The sequence below is a fragment of the Microcaecilia unicolor genome, chromosome 6 (genome assembly GCF_901765095.1).
Source record: "Microcaecilia unicolor chromosome 6, aMicUni1.1, whole genome shotgun sequence".
Lineage (NCBI taxonomy): Eukaryota > Metazoa > Chordata > Amphibia > Gymnophiona > Siphonopidae > Microcaecilia > Microcaecilia unicolor.
This window is the reverse complement of record NC_044036.1, coordinates 33,586,998-33,610,771: the sequence shown is the minus strand read 5'-3', so window position 1 is coordinate 33,610,771 and position 23,774 is coordinate 33,586,998. Positions and strand designations below refer to the sequence as shown.

The 23,774-nt window shown below is 44.2% G+C and overlaps 1 protein-coding gene across 9 annotated transcripts in view; it reads left to right on the top strand.

Annotated features, from left to right (window-relative positions):
* Nucleotides 1-23,774, top strand: part of LOC115472873 (disabled homolog 1-like) — a 610,553-nt gene that overhangs the window by 543,803 nt on the left and 42,976 nt on the right. For 6 of the 9 annotated variants that reach the window (XM_030207355.1, XM_030207354.1, XM_030207353.1 and 3 more), the window contains 3 exons: nucleotides 372-431; nucleotides 11,985-12,035; nucleotides 21,714-21,776. In XM_030207355.1, coding sequence (XP_030063215.1) covers nucleotides 372-431; nucleotides 11,985-12,035; nucleotides 21,714-21,776 — 174 coding nt within the window. The remainder of the gene's footprint in view (nucleotides 1-371; nucleotides 432-11,984; nucleotides 12,036-21,713; nucleotides 21,777-23,774) is intronic. The other 3 variants (XM_030207360.1, XM_030207359.1, XM_030207356.1) reach the window with 1 other exon arrangement.

The following is a 23,774-nucleotide window of genomic DNA, read 5'->3' as shown; positions in this document are numbered from 1 at the left end:
ACCTCAATGGGTGGCGGTAAGGGCTCCCACTGAAATGGCTGCACAGCAAGTGCTTTACTTGCCACATGGCCATTTCCTGCAGAAAAGCAAGACCTACCTTTTACTCGCTGCGGTAAAAGGGGACCTCGGCATACATCAAAAACACACTCAAACAACAGCACAGGCCCCCTTATACCGCAGCTTGGTAAAAGGGGCCCTAAATGTACTAATGTGTTGTTTTCCTTGTAGAACATTTTTATTTTTTGGTCCTAGCCCTTGTTGTTTCTTTTCCATTTCTGGAAGGTTGATGTCCAGTGGTTCATCTGATGGTGTTTTTTGTTTTCAACCTGATTCCTTTGTTAAAATTATGTATTTCATTTACATTGATCCAGGTTCCAACCAGCCAGAAGAAGGAAGGGATTTATGATGTGCCAAAAAGTCAACCAGTAAGTGTACGTATCATTTCTGTACCTTTGGGCGACAAGTGTATATGTGATCTGGGGAAGTTATGCATAATAGATAACATCAGTTGAAGGCCATTTGGCCCATCTGCACTGTTCAATTGAAGCTGCGTGGATTTTCGACACTTTGAGTAGAGACGCTTGTAGATTTCCATACTTAGAGAAGAGAATGAGCAAGCAGATCAATATAACATCAAAAATATTTTATTGAAGATACCGTATATGAGACAATTGCCCGACACAGGCCGTGTTTCACCCAAAGAAGGGCTGCGTCCAGTGGCGTAGCCACAGGTGGGCCTGGGTGGGCCAGGGCCCTCCCACTTAGGGTTCAGGCCCACCCAACAGTAGCATACGTTTAGTGGTGGTAGCTAGTGGAGATCCCAAGCTCTATCAGCTGAAGACTTCCCATTGATGGTAAGCCAATGTAGAAAGAAGCGTTTTCTCGCCAGCTGAGCTATTTTTTTGGTGGTGGTGAAGAACACTTGGTGCCCACCTACTTCTTGCCTAGGCCCACCCAGAATCTGTTGTCTGGCTACGCCCCTGGCTGCGTCAGGGGCTAGTCTGTATCTTTATGAAAAAGAACAATTATAAATTGTATATCAGGACAAGGAAAATAGGAAATTTAAAAAACCAGCACAAACAGCGTATCCCTAATATATATCTTTCAAAAAACCGTCAGTCGACATATACCACAATAAAGACAGTCGGTATATGTCGACTGACGGTTTTTTGAAAGATTTTTCTTTTTAAAGTGACATCTGTTAAGGTGTGCTTTTCTACTGAGCAATTGTGAGCTCAACAAATAGATATTTAAGTGGAAATTATATAATTTATAATTGTTCTTTTTCATAAAGATACAGACTTGCCCCTGACGCAGCCCTTCTTTGGGCGAAACACGGCCTGTGTCGGGCAATTGTCTCATATACGATATCTTCAATAAAATATTTTTGATGTTATATTTATTGATCTGCTTGCTCATTCTCCATGTTGGATTTTGCAGATCATTTGCCTTGTTGTTTTCTGATTTCCATACTTAAACAGATGCTGTCTCCTCATTCCCCAATCTCCCAATCCTATTCCTACCATTGCTGTACATATTCACCCTAGCCTTGTTTAAATTCTCTTCAGTGCTGACCTCTACCACCTCCACTAGCAGGATTTCTTAGCATAACTGTTATCCAAGCAGTTGGTGCAGGAGGGCACAGGGAAGGAGGTGAGCCTCTTGTCGCTGCTTCTGAGCTGGATTTCCCCTGCTTTTGGGGCATGTTCCAATTTCTGCCTCTCTTTGGTTCTTACCCATATAGTACTTAATGCAACAGCCAGCCCATGTCTTACCTCAAAGCTTTGCAATAATTCAAAATAAATAAATAAACAGCAAAACTAATGAGGCTTTTGACTGAAATGTTCAGCCCCCCATATTATTCATAATTTTTTTTATTACATTTGTACCCTGCACTTTCCCACTCATGGCAGGCTCAATGCAGCTTACATGGGGCAATGGAGGGTTAAGTGACTTGCCCAGAATCACAAGGAGCTGCCTGTGCCTGAAGTGGGAATCGAACTCAGTTCCTCAGGACCAGAGTCCACCACCCTAACCACTAGGCCACGCCTCCACTCCAATCATCTTCATCATCACCTTTTATTTATAAACCATATACTCACCACAATACAAAAACTGCATAGATAATAACAGATAAATTTCCACATAAGAGCAGTCACCCTGATAATGGAAGGGAAATAATGAGGTGGGGGAGGCGCCTATCTGTCCGTTTCCCACTACTACTACTACTACTTAACATTTCTAGAGCGCTACTAGGGTTAGGCAGCGCTGTACAATTTAACAAAGAGAGACAGTCCCTGCTCAAAGAGCTTACAATCTAATAGACAAGTGAACGGTCAGTCCGATAGGGGCAGTCAAATTGGGGCAGTCTGGATTCACTGAACGGTAAGGGTTAGGTGCCGAACGCAGCATTGAAGAGGTGGGCTTTAAGCAAAGACTTGAAGACGGGCAGGGAGGGGGCTTGGCGTAACCCAGCCATACCCAGATGTTCTGCAGCCCTAACAGGATGCCGACAGGATGGGCTGTTAATTGGTTGAATCATCTCCATGTGAAATGATTGGAGGTGTTGCAGGTGACGGACGTTGAACTGATAAAAAGAGGTTCTGGTTTTTGCCAGATTGAAAGAAGAGAGAAGCAGCTTGTGAGACTTGCTTTGCTGTGCTGAAGGCAAGATGGAGATTAGCCCCGCCCCCCCCCAGCAGGAGGTACTACGCAAAGTGCTAGGGACTCAGGAACTGACTAAGAGTCAGCAGGGCCGGTGCTAGACTTGATGGAGCCCAGGGCAGATGCTAGGGAGGGACCCCCAAAGCTTGCTTGCAGGTTGTCCCTCTTTCAGCTTTAGGCAGGTTTGGGGTTCCCAGTGACATGGGGACCCAGGGCAATTGCCCTGTTTGCCCATCACTAATGCCAGCCCTGAGAATCAGAGTTTACTCCTGACTGAGATGTGAGCAATAATGGTCTCAAGAAGACCGGAGAGGTCACATACAACATTGAACCCTATCAGAATAAAGTTTAGAGGACCGAGCAGGATCTTGCATTAACTGTAGGCTGTCTGCCAGTACAATACAAACAAAATGGCAGCATACACACAGAACAGCTGGTTGAAAAGACTGAGAGTTAGTCAACAGTCATGTTGCTGAGTTCCGGACGACTACTATTACTACTACTGCTACTACTACTATTTAACATTTCTAAAGCACTGCTAGGGTTACGCAGCGCTGTACAATTTAACAAAGAAGGACAGTCCCTGCTCAAAGGAGCTTACAATCTAAAGGACAAAAATGCAGTCAATCAAATTGGGGCTACCTGAACCTTTCATAAGGACTGATGTACTAAGTTGCCATTTTTTTTCACAGAGGGGACTTCATACAGAAAAACACATGAAAAGTCTTGAACTGCTCAAAAATGTCTAAATGTGTGTGTGTGGGGGGGGGGGGGGATATTTATTAAATGGAAGTAAGCAATTAGTATAGATGTTAATGTGCAGTAGCTGTTAGCACGGACCCATGCTAACACATGGACCGCATGCTAAAACCAGCCAGCATGGTAAAAACCAGCCAGCAGGTAGTGGTGGGATCCAGGAAGGTCACGAACTGGGATGGGACAGGCTGACACTGACACCTAGCCCACAGGACAGTATCATGTGATAGCTGTCATGGCTACTGATAGCGGGGCTGCACTTAATGTCACCTCTTGAGGTTTTATTAGATTTTACTGGCAGACTGGTAACATGGCCACTGCTCTAATGACATGTTGCAAAGTTATGCCCTGATCCAGCTCCTCCAAATATTACCCATCAATTTGTGTCCCCGTAACCAGTCCCCCAATCATCACCGTCTCCCAGTCACCCCCTAACAATTAAGCTTCCCCAAGATCAGACTCCCCAAATAAGCCCCACCCAGGATAACCCCCAAACAGGAAACCTCCAAGATCATACCCTCCCATGAAGTAACGCTTGAGCAGATCCCCCCCCCCCCAACCTTCCTCTACTCCACCCCTAGGACTCACCTGGAGCATGGTTGGAGAGGTCCTAGCATTTAAACGCGCTGTGATTGGCTCAGAGACTTCCGGGTCTCTCAGCTGAGAGCCTGCAGCATCGGAGCCAGGGTTACCTCGCAGGAGGAGGAAAAGCGTTTAGCTCAGCTCCGCTCAATGCTTCCTTCGCTGTGATTGGGTGGAAGATGGCGCTGGGCGGATGGAAATCCTAATGACAGTCTCCAGAATTGCTTCTATTTGTACAATGGTAGGTGCAGCGGATGCCTGCAGCATCGGAGCCTGTGATTTTTTTTTATAGTACACTACAGTGAAGAACGTCCATAAAGGATGCTCTTGACGAGCACTTGGCACTTGAGGCGTATTTGGCATGCGCAGAGCAGCCAACATAATGCTTTGCTGCTCTGCGCATGCTTGACCGGCCGATTGGCCGACAGTTTTACGATGGAAGAGAGAATGCAAGTGAGCTACAACGAGTAGCTCATTTGCATTCCCTTTCCTTGATGCATAGCTGTTCCCTACCGATTTGCTAGACTTTAGTGCATCTGACGCTTAGTGATTGGCTGTTCTGCGCATGCTCGACAGACCGATTGGCTCTTCCCCCACTACTGACCTGTGTTTGCGAGCGGCTCATTTGCTTCCCACATCTTCTGAGCATCCCTAGCCATTTCCAACTCGGTAATTTTTACCAAGTTGGAAATAGCGTTCCGTTCTTTAACGGAACTTTAGTGCATTAAAGTGTCTGTCAGGCTTTTAAATTGCAGAACTATAGTACTGGAGGTTTTTGTAATCTCTGCTGTCCCAGAGTGTTTTAGTCTGGTTCTGTGACATTTACTGGGATCTTAAGTTGGTGCTGGTATTGGCTTACACAAGAGCTCACTGTAGGGTGCCCTGTCAGTTTCCACAATAAAGGTGTCTAGTGCCTTTCCTCAGCTGGTTCCCCAGGCTGACCCCCCCCCCCCCCACCCCCCACAATATTGGGTACCTCTGGATACTTCAGTGTAGTGAACTTAAATTCAATATGTGCAGCTCTCATCAAAGACATCATTTAACCTACGATACTTGGCATGAGCAGGAAGGTATAAATAAGAGACATTATGTACACCTCATTTCTTGCTGCAATGTTTCATTATGCAAATGTATCACAGCAGAAAGCTTTCTTGTCTCGTTTCCCCTTCATTGCTTGCTTACCTAGGGCTTTTCCATGTTAATTGTTGGACATGTGCTGGACGATTGCAGGTTTGCTGAGCCAGTCATTAGAATTCTCCAGGAACATTTTTAAGGATAAGTTTTCAAGACCACGTAAATCCATCTTTATGTATGACACTTGCTGCTGTCAGTTGTTCAGAGACAGTCAAAATGGTGTGCATTGTTATGTCTTTCTGGTGTTTCTTTTTTTACGGAACATTTGATATCTCTGGCCCTATGTAGGCAATGATGACCTGGCATCAGCTATACATGCTTCAGTTCCATCTCAATTTGGCTATTGTAACAGTTTGTATATTGGTTTTCCTCAGTACCAGAGACAGAGGTTTCAGCTAGTGCAGAGCACTACTGCCTATGGGGCCCTTTCACTCAGCCGCATGGGCGCCTATGCGTGCCCAACACATGCCAATTCGGAACTACTGCCCGGCTACCGCCTGACCCTGGCGGTAATTTCATTTTTTACACGTGTCCGCTACGCATGCTGGAAAATTTTCTGGCACGCGGTGCAAACAGGGCGGTAATCAGCATCGTATATGCGCAGATAATTACTGCTCAGTTAATGCATGAGACCTTACCGCTAAGTCAATGGGTGGCGGTAAGGTCTCAGGCCCAAAATGGACACGCGCCAATTTTTATTTTGCCGCACGTCCATTTTCAGCCAAACAAAAGGCCTTTTTTGCAGGCGTTCTGAAAAATGGACCTGCGTGCGTCCAATACACACTCTGGAATGCTCTCCCTGAAAGGCTCCACTTAACACAAGACTATCTCTACTTCAGGAAGCAAGTGAAAGCTTAGCTCTTCAACCAGGCCCTTAATGGAAGAAGTAACTAACTTGTTAGTCAATCACTCACACACACAAGAATAACATGGGCTGCACATATCCACTCCTACCCTAGCTGGGATCATATTTAACCATCTCTCTGACCTCATGTGCACCGTTCTTTAAATTAGTCACCTTATTTTCTATCTCCTCTTACTCTCTTACCTATCTATATGTTCCATCTTTGCTTATACCCTTCACTGTCAGAAGGATGCTAGGCTGTGTAGAGAGGGGCATAACCAGCAGAAGAAAGGAGGTGTTGATGCCCCTCTACAAGTCGTTGGTGAGGCCCCACTTGGAGTATTGTGTTCAGTTTTGGAGGCTGTATCTTGTTAAAGATGTAAAAAGACTGGAAGCTGTGCAAAGAAAAGCTACAAAAATGGTATTGGATTTGCGTTGCAAACCATATGAGGAGAGACTTGCTGACCTGAACATGTATACCTAGGTGGAAAGGAGAAACAGGAGTGACATGATACAGACGTTCAAATATTTTAAAGGTAATCTGCAAACGAACCTTTTTCGGAGACGGGAAGGCGGTAGAACTAGAGGACATGAATTGAGGTTGAAGGGGGCAGACACAGGATTTATGTCAGGAAGTGTTTTTTCACGGCGAGGGTGGTGGATATGTGGAATTCCCTCCCGCGGGAGGTGGTGGAGATAAAAACTGTAATGGAATTCAAACATGCATGGGATAAACACAAAGGAATCCCGTTTAGAAGGAATGGTTCCGCGGAATCTTAGCGGAGATTGGGTGGCAACACCGGTAATTGGGAAACAAAATGGGAGCTGGGCAAACTTCTACAGTCTATGCCCTGATTGTGACTGAATAGATAGGGATGGGCTGGAGTGTAAATTTTAAGGGGCTTCGACGTTAGCTCCAGAACTTAGTACAAGAACAGTGCTGGGTAGACTTCTACAGTCTGTGCCCTGAGAAAGGCAAGGACAAATCAAACTCGAGTATACATATAAAGTATCACATATCATATAAAATGAGTTTATCTTGTTGGGCAGACTGGATAGACCGTAAAGGTTTTTATCTGCCGTCATTTACTATATTACTATGTTACTGTCAATTAAAATGTTCTATTATGTATTATGTTGACACTGTAAGTAGTATACTATCCAGCTTATTTTCGAAAGAGAAAGACGCCCATATTTCGACCCAAATCGGGAGATGGGCATCTTTCTCCCGTGGGCTCCCAAATCGGTATAATTGAAAGCCGATTTTGGGCGTTTCCAACTGCAATCCGTCGCAGAAACGGGTAAAGTTGACGGGGGCGTGTCAGAGGTGTGGTGAAGGTGGGACTGGGGCTTGGTTATCGGCCGAGGAGAGATGGGTGTCTTTAGCTGATAATCGAAAAAAAAGGCGTTTTTAGCGCGATTTGGGGTCACTTTTTGGACCCTTTTTTTCACGAACAAGTCCCAAAAAAGTGCCCCAACTGCCCAGATGACCACTGGAGAAAATCGGGGATGACCTCCCCAGACTCCCCCAGTGGTCACTAACCCCCTCCCACCAAAAAAAAAAGAACTTTAAAAACTTTATTTGCCAGCCTGTATGCCAGCCTCAAATGTCATATCCAGCTTCATCACAGCAGTATGTAGGTCTCTGGAGCAGTTGTTAGTGGGTGCAGTGGACTTCAGGCAGGTGGACCCAGGCCCATCCTCCCCCCACCTGTTACACTTGTGCTGCTAAATTGGAGCACTCCAAACCGCCCCCAAAACCCACTGTACCCAAATCTAGGTGCCCCCCTTCAGCCATAAGTGCTATGGTAATGGTGTAGAGTTGTGGGGAGTGGGTTTTGGGGGGATTTGGGGGGGCTCAGCACCCAAGGTAAGGGAGCTATGCACCTGGGAGGTATTTTAATTTTTTTTTAATTGTTACAAGTGCCCCCTAGGGTGCCCGGTTGGTGTCCTGGCATGTGAGGGGGACCAGTGCACTACGAATCCTGGCCCCTCCCACGACCAAATGCCTTGGCTTTGTTCGTTTTTGAGCTGGGCGCCTTCGGTTTCCATTTTCGCTGAAAACCGATACCGCCCAGCTCAAATCCGCCCAAATCTGATGCATTTGCTCGGCACCAACCATATTATCGAAACAAAAGATGGACGCCCATCTTTTTCGAAAATACGGTCTGGCCCGCCCCTTCGCTGACCCGTCGGATATAGACACCCGTGTTTGATTATGCCCCTCATATACTACTATTTCCCATTGTTTCTCAATTATTGCAAACTGGATGGTTTCTCATTACCTTAAACTAAATAAAGAAAAAACAAAAATTTTATTATTGGGAGCCAGGTAAAACACAAATATGGAGTTAAATGTGACCATTGATGGAGAAGTTTACTTGTTAGATCGCTCAATTAAAGTCTTGGGTGTTGTGTTAGATGATAAATTAACCATGAAAAATCAGATCAATTCACTGATACGAAGTTCCCTCTATGTTATGAGAAAGTTGAGAAGTATTCGGAAATACTTGCCGGAAGATCTGCTTAGACTAGTAGTACAGTCACTTATTCCTAGTAAATTGGATTACTGCAACATTGTATTATTAGGTTTTATTGAAACAACTATTGAGAAAGATTCAAACTATTCAAAATGTGCCGTACGTCTGATGTTTTTTCTCTTAAAAAATTAGATATAATTATACCATTCTTTATTAGGCTGCATTGGCTTCCTGTTAGTGGTGTAGCAAGGGGGGGGCGGGAGGGGCGGTCCGCCCCGGATGTCAGCTCGGGGGGGGGGGTACTCCCTGCCAGCTCCCCCCCCCCTCGGCGCATCAACACCCCCCCCCAGTGCCCACCCTCCTCCGTCCAACCAGCTCCCCCTACCTTTAAAAAAATATCGGAATCCGAAGCGAGGCGAGGCGCCTCACGCCTGCACATAAAAGAAATGTGCAGCGTCTCATCGGGCCTTCTCTCGCTCTGTCTGTCCCGCCCTTGCGGAAATAGGAAGTTGCGTCAGCGGAGGGCGGGACAGACAGAGCGAGGGAAGGCCCGATGAGACGGTGCACATTTCTTTTATGTGCAGGCGTGAGGCGCCTCGCCTCGCTTCGGATTCCGATATTTTTTTAAAGGTAGGGAGCTGGTTGGACGGAAGAGGGTGGGCACTGGGTCAGGGGGAGGGGGGTGTCGATGCACCGAGGGGGGGGGGTATGTCATCGTGCTGCACCCGGGGGGGGGGGTGCAACGGCGAACCGCCCCGCCCCGGGTGGCAGCCCCCCTCGCTACGCTACTGTAGAAGCTCAGGTGCCGTTCAAACTGGGTTGTTTATTACCTAAGATCATATGTGGCTTGATCCCTCAATATATGCTCTCTTTGGTATGTTACTTAAAATCAGGTCAACAATATAATATTCTCAGTTCATCCTTATTTTCCTTTCCTAGCCTTCAGGGGATTATTTTGAATAAATTGTTTATCTGCTTTTTGCATATCAGGCAGCTACTTTCTGGAATACTCGTCCATCTAAGCTAAGGCGCATCCCTAGTTAGGATATTTTTAAGAACAGATTAAAGACTTTGTGTTTTTTTTATAAATTGTGTTAAGAAAGTAATATGCTGCAGTTTATCCCAATGAAGATGTGTTTTGGTAAGATTATTCCTGATTAGGATACAATCCTGCTTATTTTCGAAGGAGATCGCCGGCTGTCTTCCGACACAAATCGGGAGATGGCCAGCAATCTCCTGAACCTGGCCAAATCGGTATAATCGAAAGCCGATTTTGGCCAGCGCCAACTGCTTTCCGTCGCGGAGCCGGCAAAACTTCAAGGGGGCGTGTCGGTAGGGTAGCGAAGGCGTGATGGGGCGGGACGGGAGCGCGGTCACGAGATGGCCGGCTTCACTCGATAATGGAAAAAAGAATGCCGGCTCGGACAAGCATTTTGCCAGCTTCACTTGATCCATTTATTTTTAGGACCAAGCCTCAAAAAAGTGCCCCAATTGACCAGATGACCACCAGAGGGAATCGGGGATCACCTCCCCTTACTCCCCCATTGGTCACCAACCCCCTCCCATCCAAAAAAAGACACTTTTTTGCCAGCCTGAAATGTCATTTCCAGCTCCCTGACAGCAATATGCAGGTCCCTGGAGCAGTTTTTTGTGGGTGCAGGCAAGCAGACCCAGGCCCATCCCCCCCACCACCTGTTGCACTTGTGGTGATAAATGGGAGCCCTCCACAACCTCCAAAAAAACCACTGTACCCACATGTAGGTGCCCCCCTTCACCCATAAGGGCTACGGTAATGGTGTAGAGTTGTGGGGAGTGGGTTTTGGGGGGATTTGGGGGGCTCAGCACCCAAGGTAAGGGAGTTATGCACCTGGGGGCAATTTTTGAAATCCACTTCAGTGCCCCCTAGGCTGCCCAGTTGGTGTCCTGGCATGTCAGGGGGACCAGTGCACTACAAATGCTGGCCCCTCCCATGACCAAATGCCTTGGATTTGGCCGGGTTTGAGACGGCCGGCATCGGTTTCCATTATGGGCGAAAACCGATGCCGGCCATCTCAAACCCGGCCATCTCTGACATTTGGCTGGCCCCAACCGTATTATTGAAACTAAAGATGGCCGGCCGTCTTTTTCGATAATACGGTTCGGTTCTGCTCTTTGCAGCGCCTGCCATATAGATGGCCGGCCATCTATTTGGCCGGTGCCGTTCGATTATGCCCCTCTATGTTTATGATCATTTTGTCATAACTTTGTTACACCCTAGACTTTTTTTGTTCTAGTATCTTATTTGTAATCCGCTATGATCTATGTTATTGGTATTAGCTGGCTATAAATGAGTTACCTGTAACTGTATGCCCTCTAGAAGTTGCACACTCTGGAATTTGCGCGCATAACTTATAGAACAGCGACTAAGGGTAGTTACACACATAACTGTCAATCGGTGCCAATTATGGCCAATTGTAGTCGATAATCGGATATTAACTCAAGTAACAGTGAGGGACCCTTTTACTAAGACCTGTAGGCACCTACGCATGCCCAACGTGCATCAATTTGGAGTTACTTCCTGGCTACCGCGAAGCCCGAGCGGTAATTTCGTTTTTTACGTGCGTCCGCTATGCGCACCAGAAAATAATTTTTATTTTCCTGTGTGTGGTGAAAACCGGGCGGTAATCATCATTTTACACGTGATAGACCTGACCGCTAAGTCAATGGCTGGTGGTAAGGTGTCAGACCCAAAATGGACGCACGCCAATTTTTATTTTGCTGCACGTCCATTTTTGGCAAATATTTTAAAAAGGCCTTTTTTACAGGCACGCTGAAAAATGGATCTGCATGCACCCAAAATACACGCCTACACTAGCGCAACCTATTTTTTGACGCACCTTACTAAAAGGAGCCATGAATTATTGATTACCACCGGAAATTGCCCCCACAATAGAAAACAGAAAAATATTTTCTACCATTGAAAACAGCACACCAACTTCAACATTACCACTGGGTGGGCATGCTACTCACATGATAGCCCTACCGCCGCTTTGTAAATGGGTCCGTAATTTCCTTAAATTTAGCACTTGATCCATACAGGTAAACTATGTTTATTATTATTCCATGACTTAATAACAAACCTCAACAAGTAATCTGAACTGTGTCACAAACAAAACGATAACCATTCTACCCCCACCCTCAAACCCAAACACCCCAGCAAACCCACCCTCTACCCCAACCCATCACAGCCACACCAAATTCCACTCAGATACCCAAGCAGCTAAAAAAAGCAAATCATTAATATTTATGACATGGATTATAGGAATGTTTTCAGCATACACACAAAATACATTTTTATGCCGAGGAAGTTCAATGGTCAGCAACTCAGACGAATGAAGTAGTTTGTTAGCAGGCTGAATAGATTTTCATTTCAGTAGCTGAGTCAATAATCCTTGAGTCTCAGGTTGTCATAATCATAAATTCATTTCATTTCACTTTCATAACTCATTCATCTCATGTTCATAAATCATTCTTTACAATTGCAGAACGGAGACCTCTTGCTGTTTTTTGATGAAAATCCTTTTCAGGTCACACAGGTAAGGTTGTGCCCTTGGAAATGAGCAGAAACTCTCTGTGCATTTGAAGGAGAGTAACATTTAGAGCTGGTAAACAAACTGTCTCGCTTTGTGTAAATGTGGCACACCAAACTGTACATAATCCTCCTGTGGGTATTTAAAGCCAGCCTTATTGCTAAGGATTCAGCCTTAAGGAAAACATGTTCCGAGATTCAGTTTGTTCAGTGATGTGCTGTTGGGTCCCAGGAGCCAAATGATTTTATGAAAACTGTGTCTGACTGAGTGAAACAGAGCTGGTGAAAGCACATTAATTAAAAAAAAAATGGTAACATCATATTTTTGCTTAGCTTCGTAATTCATGGATTGTGTTATCTATATACTGTGTTTACTTGAATACAATACAGTCTGAAATATAAAATGATCCTATAAATCAGAGCAAGGAATACAAAAGTTGTCATATAGTTTGTTGGTAGGGTGGGTCTATCCAAATTAAGTAACGCATTTGTTGTGTCCAGGGACACTTTGCAGAAGGAATGATGATTTCTTCAACATACCCTACATTTGTTTGGTCTGAGAATCTGTTAGCATTCAGGCAGGGAGGGGGATGGTATGTCAACAGCATATAGAAAATGCCACTGCATGCCAGGCTGCCAGTGGACATCTTGTTCTGCTGATAGATCTTTGAGATTCCTGCCAGTCCGGATATTTGGAGGTCACGGGCGGGGCACAGAAACAAGATAAGGGTGGAGTTCAGGGACTGAGGTAAAATTTTATACCCTCCTACTTTGGTTTCAGTTCCCCCACCCAAATAAAAACTGACCCCTCCAAAAAAAAAACCCCACAACTGAAGGCCTGGCTACGCAACTGTTAGTTACGAATATTTATTTATTTTACGTTGATATACCAGTGATCACAAAATAATAATGTTGCTATGTGGTTTATAATCAAAGATGTAGTTAACAAAAGAGAGAACAAGAAAAGAGAAAACAGAAATAAAACATGTTATTTTAACTAGGAATGGTGAAGGACATATTGGGATTTACAATAAAATAACACATCTTAACAATAGTCCACACTGATAACTTTCCCCCTCAAAGTTAAGACCTGCCACTTACGCATCACCACTTCAAAGGATAGATTATACTTTCAGTGACTAAATTTCACTCTTGAATGCTGAACTTTTTAGACCTCCCTAGCCATACACCACACCACTCCCCTCTTTGGAGATTATACAATTTAAACACCCAAAGCTATGGATACCTGGTGTAACATATTTTTCATAAAAGCAGTTGCATGGAAGATATCATCCTTGACCTCATTCTCTGACCTGGAATATTGATTGGTCTTATATTCATCACAGAAGACCATCTTTCCATAGCTGGTTTCTGTGGTTAATTTGGGTCAGAAATAACTGAGAGTGGTCATAGTAAGCAAAGTCTGTTGTATTATTAGATTTAGATGTTCATTTTCAAAGCATATAGACTTACAAAGTACATAATGATTTTTGACCTTTTTTTTAAAGTGCATTCCTCATTTCCACCAGCTTCAAATATCACATCTCAATCCTCATGATTTCCAAGTCTCTCATTTACTAAATTCTAGGCCCCCTGCCGCTCCATCTTCCAGCTGTTTGTCAGGATTGCTGGATGTCAGGATTGCTGGACATACTTAGATTAATATGAAACCAGCATCTGATAACTCCCCCCTCCCTCAGGAAGCCCTGAGGATGGCAGATGGACCAAATGTTGCCCAGCTGCCTGCTAGCCCTTTCTTTTCGCAAGTACCCCTAATTAACATACCTTTGTCCTCTCTGGGCATCTGGGAGCAGGGCTCTCTGAGAATAATAAAAGCCAGACAGAGAGGTTCCAAAACTAGGGACTTCAAAGATTAGAACCTGTGAAAATGCTCACCTTCCTTACATCAGGAAATTAAACTGGAGGTTGCAAAAGAAATAACTGATAACAAAGGCTGAGAAGAAAAGAAGTTATTTGATCCCTCTCTGTTCCTGTTAGGGATATACAGTATAAGACAGAGCACATGGCTCTGCTCTGGTCTTCCTTTCTCTTTCTCTGCACACCCCCATCTCCAGCCTCCAGAGCCCCTGGCGCTGGCCCCTCTTCTCCTTCAGCCCTACCCCGAAGCTCTCTCTCTCTCTCTCTCTCTCTTCCTCTGAATACCCCTATCCTTACTTTTCTCTCATTGATTCTCATCTAAACACACACCCAGACACAGCATTGCAATATTTATCTGTACTAAGTGCTGTGAGCCTAATTATATATGCAAATATAATATACTTTCTATCCAAACCCGTGTGGATTGTGCATTATTGAGAACCCACTGCCTCTATGGACAGGACCCGGAACCGTACCTAGACAACGAATGCTGACACTCTTATCATGCTTTTATCTAAATTTTTCTGTGAAATACATGAACTGGATTGATATCTAATATGTTCTTATTCCTAGAATGATTAGAATTTTGTTCTAAATTGTTCTACAGCTAAAATATAATGACAGTAGAGCAACTCATACTTCTCTGAGTTTTAAGCCTAATTAGTCTCCAAGGGATTTGAGGAAAGAACTTTGTCTGTGGAAATTCATAGATGCTAAGTTTGTAATATAATGCAGGGTTTACCTGAACATGAATAATAAGAGTATTAGAACTGCCAGACTGAGTCAGACCTAAGGTTCATCTTACCTAGTACCTGTGTCCAGCACTGGTCAGCTACAATACTTAAAGGAAGAACTAGCTTACGGCTTCCCAAATCTGTCCTAGTGACTTCATAACTAGTCAAGTCTTCATGATATCTTCAATAAGTATGCATGAGATAAAATTAGCATACCCTGGAGACCTACTGCATATTCATTGTAGGTATTCTGAAAACCTAACTAGCAATAGGGTCACTGGGACAGGTTTGGGAGCCCCGAAAAAGGACATGTTATTCTGTCCATTGTGATACCCTTCCAGTTTTCTGTAGTTATGTGTCAGCCAAATGCTACTACTACTACTACTACTACTACTACTATTTAGCATTTCTATAGCGCTACAAGGCGTACGCAGCGCTGCACAAACATAGAAGAAAGACAGTCCCTGCTCAAAGAGCTTACAATCTAATAGACAAAAATAAAATAAAATAAAGTAAGCAAATCAAATCAATTAATGTGAACGGGAAGGAAGAGAGGAGGGTAGGTGGAGGCGAGTGGTTACGAGTCAAAAGCAATGTTAAAGAGGTGGGCTTTCAGTCTAGATTTAAAGGTGGCCAAGGATGGGGCAAGACGTAGGGGCTCAGGAAGTTTATTCCAGGCGTAGGGTGCAGCGAGACAGAAGGCGCGAAGTCTGGAGTTGGCAGTAGTGGAGAAGGGAACAGATAAGAAGGATTTATCCATGGAGCGGAGTGCACGGGAAGGGGTGTAGGGAAGGACGAGTGTGGAGAGATACTGGGGAGCAGCAGAGTGAGTACATTTATAGGTTAGTAGAAGAAGTTTGAACAGGATGCGAAAACGGATAGGGAGCCAGTGAAGGGTCTTGAGGAGAGGGGTAGTATGAGTAAAGCGACCCTGGTGGAAGACTATACGGGCAGCAGAGTTTTCAACCGACTGGAGAGGGGAGAGGTGACTAAGTGGGAGGCCAGCAAGAAGCAGATTGCAGTAGTCTAAACGAGAGGTGACAAGGGTGTGGATGAGGGTTTTGGTAGAGTGCTCGGAAAGAAAGGGGCGGATTTTACGGATGTTGTAAAGAAAGAAACGACAGGTCTTGGCAATCTGCTGGATATGAGCAGAGAAGGAGAGAGAAGAGTCAAAGATGACCCCAAGGTTTCGAGCTGAGGAGACAGGGAGAATGAGAGAGCCATCAACAGAAATAGAAAACGGGGGGAGCGGGGAGGTGGGTTTGGGGGGGAAAATGAGAAGCTCGGTTTTGGTCATATTTAATTTCAGGTGGCATTGAGACATCCAGACAGCAATGTCAGACAAGCATGCTGAAACTTTGGTTTGGATGCAAGGTGAGATATCAGGGGTAGAAAGGTAGATTTGGGAGTCATCAGCATAGAGATGGTAGGAAAAGCCATGGGATGAGATTAATGAACCAAGGGAAGAAGTGTAGATAGAAAAGAGGAGGGGACCAAGAACAGAACCCTGAGGTACGCTGACAGGCAGAGGGATAGAAGTAGAAGAGGATCCACCAGAGTGAACACTAAAGGTGCGGAGGGAGAGGTAGGAAGAGAACCAGGAAAGGACTGAGCCCTGGAAACCAAGTGAGGACAGGGTATCGAGAAGTATGCTGTGATCGACAGTGTCAAAAGCAGCGGAAAGATCAAGAAGAATGAGGATGGAATATTGACCTCTGGATTTAGCCAGTAATAGGTCATTGGAGACTTTAGTAAGCGCAGTTTCGGTTGAGTGGAGAGGGCGAAAACCAGATTGTAGTGGGTCAAGAATAGCATGTGAGGAGAGAAACTCAAGGCAGCGGCGGTGAACAGCACGCTCAAGTAATTTGGAGAGAAAAGGAAGGAGGGAGATGGGTCGGTAATTAGAGGGACAAGTAGGGTCGAGTGAAGGCTTCTTAAGGAGAGGTGTGACCACAATGCTAAACCTAGACTCACATGCTACTACTACCACTACTAATTATTTCTGTACTGCTACGAGACATACGCAGCACTGTACACGAGCATATAAGAGACTGTCCCTGTTTAACAGAGCTTACAGAGAAATTCAATGCAGAGAAAAAGGACAAAGATGAGAGTGATTAAAACAACATAGGTATTGAATGGGTGAATAAGAGGTTAAAGTGTTAAAAGGTTTAGCCTAGATTTAAATAGGACCAGAGATGGAGCATGACATGCCAACCAAGGAAGTCTTTTCAAGGTGTACAGTGCAGCAATATGGAAGGTGAAGTAGAAGGATACAGAAATGAGTAACTTACCTGATGAACTGAGTTCCCAGAAAGGAGTGTAGGGAGAGGTAAGATAAGCGAAATACTAAGGAGTTGCAGAATGAAGGCACATGTAAGTCACCAAGAGGAATTTGAAATGCATATGGAAATGGGTAGGGAGCCAATAAAGTGACTTGAGGAGAGGGACTATCAGGCTTATTTTCGAAAGAGAAGTGCGCCCATCTTCCACACAAATTGAGAGATGGGCGTCCTTCTCTCTGGGTCGCCCAAATCGGCATAATCGAAAGCCGATTTTGGGCATCCTCAACTGCTTCCCGTCGCAGGGACGACCAAAGTTCATGGGGGCGTGTCGACACTGTAGCGAAGGCGGAACTGGGGCGTGATTAGGAGATGGGCGTCCTCGGCCAATAATGGAAAAAAGAAAGGCGTCCCTGACGAGCACTTTGCCCGCTTGGTCCATTTTTTCTTGCGACCAAGCCTTGAAAAAGTGCCCGAACTGACCAGATGACTGCCGGAGGGAATCGGGGATGATTTCCCCTTACTCCCCCAGTGGTCACCAACCTCCTCCCACCCTAAAAATAAAACTTAAAAAAATTTTTTTTTTCCAGCCTCTATGCCAGCCTGAAATGTCATACCCAGCTCCATGACAGCAGTATGCAGGTCCCTGGAGCAGTTTAGTGGGTGCAGTGCACTTCAGCCAGGCGAACCCATGCCCATTCCCCCCTATCTGTTACACTTGTGGTGGTAAATGTGAGCTCTCCAATACCCACCCGAAACCCACTGTACCCACATGTAGGTGCCCCCTTCACCCCTTAGGGCTATGGTAGTGGTGTACAGTTGTGGGGCATGGGTTTTGGGGGGGGTGGGGGGGTTGGGGGCTCAGCATCCAAGGTAAGGGAGCTATGCACCTGGGAGCAATTTGTGAATTCCACTGCAGTGCCCCCTAGGGTGCCCGGTTGGTGTCCTGACATATCAGGGGGACCAGTGCACTACGAATTCTGGCTTCTCCCACAACCAAAGGGCTTGGATTTGGTCGTTTTTGAGATGGGCGTCCTCGGTTTCCATTATGGCCGAAAACCGGGGACGACCATCTCTAAGGTCGACCATCTCAACATTTAGGTTGATCATCTCTAAGGTCGACCTAAATGTTGAGATTTGGGCGTCCCCGACCGTATTATCGAAACGAAAGATGGACACCCATCTTGTTTCGATAATACGGGTTTCCCCGCCCCTTCGCCGGGACGTCCTTAGAGATGGGCGCCCTTAGAGATGGTCGTCCCCGTTCGATTATGTCCCTCCACGTGAGTGTAACAACACTGACAGAAGATAAGTTGTACAGCAGAACTTTGAAAAAATTGAAAGGGAGAGAACAGTTTAGTGAGAGATCTGTGAGAAGCAAGTTGCAGTAATCTAGGTGGGAGTTGATGAGAGTGTGGATAAGGATTTTGATAGTGTGCTCAGAAAGAAAGGCATGGGTTTTGGTGGTGATATACAGAAAGAGACGACAATGTTTATCAGGCTGTTGAATATGTGCAGACTGTTATTCTAATCAGCTTATGATTGATTTAATTTCCAATTTGTCTAATACATTTTCTAAACACTTAATATATCAATTTTCAAAACACCACTGAGCAAAAAAGATGTCTAATTTTAAGAGAGATGACTGGATTAATAGCTGTAAAAATGATAGACAAGATGAAGGTACCTCATAGTTAAACCACATTATTGAGGCATGAGCATTCAAGAGCAGGAATCTACTGCATATGATACAGTTGGGACTCAATTCTGTAAATGATGTCCAAATTTGAGCATCCAAAAAATGCACGCTAATAGCTATTCTATAATTGGGGCTTCAAGTTAGGCGCCATTTATAGAATAATGCTTAGTACTAGGATCCGCACCCAATTTTGGGCAAGAGGATTTACACCAACTGAACTCTGGTGTAAATCCCTACACCTAAATTAGGCACAGATCCCCCAAATTCTATAACACTGTGCGCAAATCGTAGAAACAGCCCAACTCGCCCATGTCCCTCCCATAGCCACACCCCTTTTCAGATCTGCACAGAAATATTTACATTCCCATCTTTATAGAATAGTAACTATAAAGATTCACGCATAAATTTCAATTATTGCCAGTGAGCACCAATAATTGTTAGTACCCAATTATCAGTGCTAATTGGCTCGTTAAGAAATTAAAATTAAATTTCATGTACAATTTGGGTGTGTGCCTGAATTTATGCATGCAGTTTTGAGTGCTGTATATAGAATTATGGGGTTGATATGAATTTAGTGATTAAGAGAGTATTCACGTTTATTATTTTTGTTAATTGGGAATTATTTACAGCACATGGGTGCATTTGATATAAAATAAAAAATAAAGAGAGGTTCCATGATTGAGAAACTTGTCCACCCTCAGAGACGTCAGTCACTTTGGTGTAGCCTCGCTTGGGTGAGTTTATACTCTGAGAACTTCTCATGATTCTCATATATTAACAACTTATACATATAGAAAAACTTTTTCAAATAATTTATTGTAGAACATCTTTGGCAGGCTCAATAGGGCAGGCCATGGAAGGTTAAGTGACTTGCCCAGAGTCATAAGGAGCTAGCTACCTGTGCCGGGAATCAAACTCAGTTCCTCAGGACCAAAGTCCACCACCCTAACCACTAGGCCACTCCTCCACTCCTTGGGCTGCTAAGAACATAAGAGTAGCCATACTGGGCCAGACCAATGGTCCATCTAGCTCAGTATCCTGTTTCCAACAGGGACCAAGCCAGGTCACAAGTACCTGGCAGAAAGCCAAAACATGGCAACACTCTATGTTACCAATCCCAGGGCAAGCAGTTGCTTTCCCATGTCTGTCTACTACTTACTACTAGTACTTAACATTTCTAGAGCGCTACTAGAGTTACGCAGCGCTGTACAAAATAAACAAAGAAGGACGTAAGCTTATGTCTCCAGCATCAAAGTTTCATTGACCACCATACGGCAGCCACAGCTGCCACGCTGCTTTCTGGGCCTACAGCCACGCTGCTGTTCTTTATGGGGGTGTTGTGCCACCAAGGTGATAACCCCTGAAAACAAAACTCGGTGCAGAGCCTGCTAGTTTTCCTGTGCATACTGGGCTTGTGATGCCCTCCCCCCACCCCCACCCCTTGATCAGTTTTCCATGGAAACAAGAAGCTCTGTGACCACTGTGCAGCGACTGACAGCATGTGAGGGTTGGCAGGCCCTATGCTGAATTTTATTTCTGGACTTGCCATGGGGCAGCACTTCTGACTGAAGTGCGGGAGAAATGAGGATCCAAGCAGTTACGATGGGGGGGGGGGGGGAGAGGGGGGTTTGGAAGGACCCTCTTCACCTGCACTTATGGTAATTTCTCCCCACCCATTATCTCTGAGTATCTACATGATAAATCTATGTCTTCCTAAGATCATAACCTACTGCCTCCAAAGGATTCATGCAGGGTTAGCTTGGTGCATGGTAAAGAATACCATTCGTGCCATTTTTCTCAATAGCAGACGTTGGACTTTTCCTTCAGGAACTTATCCAAACCTTTTTAAAACCCAGATACACTAACTGCTATTACTGCATCCTCTGGCAAAGAGTTCCAGAGTTTAACTATTCATTTAAGGCAATTGACTTGATTATGATAGCATAAGAATTTAGTTTTAGGGATTTAGAATAATGAAGGGAAATGGTCTCAATCATCTTCTAGTCTATCACATGCATCTCCATTGCAAAATGTGAAGATAATAAGATCATTGGATATTTTGACTCTACTCGCTTAATCATCTGGTCAAAGTGAGTGATAATGTTAGTGCCAAGATGCTGTGGATACCAAAAAAAGTCCTCTCACAGAAGGTGTTTCCTAAGCAAGAATAAAGACCTTGTTTAGGAAACACCTTCTGTGAGAGGACTTTTTTTGGTATCCACTGTTTCTTTGTGTTCGCTTTCGCTTCTCCCATGGAGATATCACCCTCTGTTGGTGTTGACTTCAGTGCCAGGATGCTAACATTTAACACTGGAGAGAGACCGTGTTCTTCTGGTTTTCCCCAGCCTAAGACCATTTTTCTCAAAGCAAAAGCGTGGCACTCAATCTCCCACATCACATTTTTTTTTTAATTTATTTATTTATTAGTATATTTCATTATTTCACCACAAACTGTGAATATGCAATCGGCATTACAAACAGGAAATACATGTACTCCCACATCACATTTAAGTATCTACACACTCAATCTCCCACATCATGTATAAATACCTACATGGCACAGATGCACAGGAGGCGAGTAGGATGAAGATGAAACAGGATAGACTCAGACATAACCTGAGGAAACACTTCTTCACTGAAAGGGTGCTGAATTCATGGTACAGCCTCCTGGTGGAGGTCGTGGAGACAAAAACAGTATCTAAATTCAAGAAAGCTTGTGATAAGTATATAGGATCTCTAAGGGAGAGGAAAGGATAGTAGATGGCATGGATGAGCAGACTGGATAGGCCATATGGTCTTTATCTGCCTTCATTTTTCTATGCTTCTATGTTTCTATCACCTCCAGAGCTACCTAAGATCCCCAAATTCCATCTCCAAATTAGCAACCCCTGTGGGGACCCCTCTTTACATATCCCACAGCCCACACCTCTATCAAGACTAAGGGAGGCCTGATCACTAGGTCATCAGCTTTTAACAGTTTATTGACGTTAATAGTATATCTTTTTCCTAAGAGAGGGAGCTGAAGTCATGTAGTATGTTGCTTTTTCATTTTCTTTCTCTCTTTTTGACTTTTTTGCTGCTGTTTTTCCCAGGCTGTTACCCAACTAGAGCTTTTTGGAGATATGTCAACTCCTCCAGATGTCACCTCTCCTCCCGTAAGTGCAAAGATTATTCTGTTCATTGGTCTACTAGAAAAAGGGTTTTTTTTTCCATTCTGTCTGTTTTATAATTGCTGCTTTTAATTCAACATGGAATCAGTCTTTGGTGTGTAATGTTTTTAATGTTTGTATGTAGATCTTTTAAGCAGCAGCAGAGAAGCAAATCTTAATGAAAAATCCTTAAACCAGTAGTTAATTACATTTGCTCTTTTACTTGGTTTCTCATTTTTCTCTGTCATCCCTGGATAAAATGAGATAGTGAAACAGTGTTAACTAAATACATTTCAGGGTTATTAATGAGGTGCCATTTTCATTCACGCTTTGCTTGTTTGCACATACCATTGCATTGTTCATGCATATGGATATAACACCAAAAGCAGCAAAGGTGGTCCAAGGGAAGAGTGACAACCAATAGTGTGACATAAAATTTTATTGAAGAAGTTTCGGCAACAATGGTCATCGGATTCTTCAAAAGAGAGCAGAAGTGTTGTGAGGGAGCACCTCCACTTTTGCGGGAGATTGCTTACAACTGTGTACATAAGTTCTGCTGCCTTTGAAGAATCCGATGACCCTTGATGAAGGCTGTTGCCGAAACGTGGCCCAGTCAGATCCTTCTTCAATAAACTTTTATGCCACATTATTGGTCGTCCCTCCTCCCTTGGGCCACTTTTGCTGCTTTTGGTGTTTGCTGATCCTGAGGTTGTATTCCCGTGTCTTGCCTTAATGCATGTGGAACCAATTTACTAAACTTCCTGGGTATGTACACAAGAGTAAGTCACCATCTATACCCAGCTGTAACTCCAGGCTTTTCAGTTATGCCATTACACGGCCCTGTTGCTGCATAATCAGAATTTGATACTATCAGGTAAAAATGCAATTTCTATATGTTAATGAGAAATTATTTATGAAAACCAGGAATGCAAAAGTGCACATGAATGTGCCATCACTTGCACAGATATTTTTACTCACAAATATATATATACCTCAGGACTTTGTACTTCAAGTGGAAGGTCAATTCTTCCTGTTCAGTTGGCCATGGAAAGCAGTGATAGACATCAGAGCCATCACAGGGAGTGGGCAAGAAATGCAACCAAGCAGGGAATGAATCTGAAGGGAGGAGAGGGGGGAATCATCACACTATCCTTTCGCTATCAATACCCAGTGTTTGGACAAGGTTTTATTTATTTATTTATCTGTGGCATTTATACCCCGCTCTTTCCCGCTCGATAGCAGGTTCAGTGCAGCTTACAAAGTATGGTACTTATTTTTTGCCTTCAGGTGAGATGCTGGGCATGTTCATATTGTCAGGTTGATGTCCAATGATCCCTGACGCAGGTGCTGTGCGCCGAAACACGGCCCATGGCAGGTCATTGATGTACAAGATTATGTGATTGATGTAAAAGACTGATCTATGATGTGGAATAAAAGATCTCGTCCCATTTTTGAAGGCGATTGTGTTCTGTGCTTTGAACCCTCTCTGTGCTGTTCTGTCAACCCTATCAATTATATGCCAAGATAAATCTGAAATGTTACTGTATGATTTAGTGGTTTACCCCAACTAAAAGTGTGTCCCACATATATTGTTGCATTTATAAAATTACCCTCATACACCCTGATTCTATAAAGCTGCACACACAATTTTACAAAGTTGTGGGCACAAATTATAGAATACTGTCACGTGCATACCTTAATTTAATAAGTAGCTGCTAATTGGCATTAACAACCAGTTATTAGCTTTAAGTGGTGTTCACTGGCACTAATTAGCAGTTAATTGCCTAACTGCCCTTAGTCAGGATTCTACTACTACTACTACTATTAAACATTTCTGTAGCGCTACTAGACTTACGCAGCGCTGTACAAATTAACATGAAAAGACAGTCCCTGCTCAAGAGAGCTTACAATCTAAATTGGACAGACAAACAGACAGCTAGGGGTGGGGAAATTGCAGTGGTAGGGGTGATAAGTGAGGGTGTTGAGTAAGAGAGTCATGGTTAG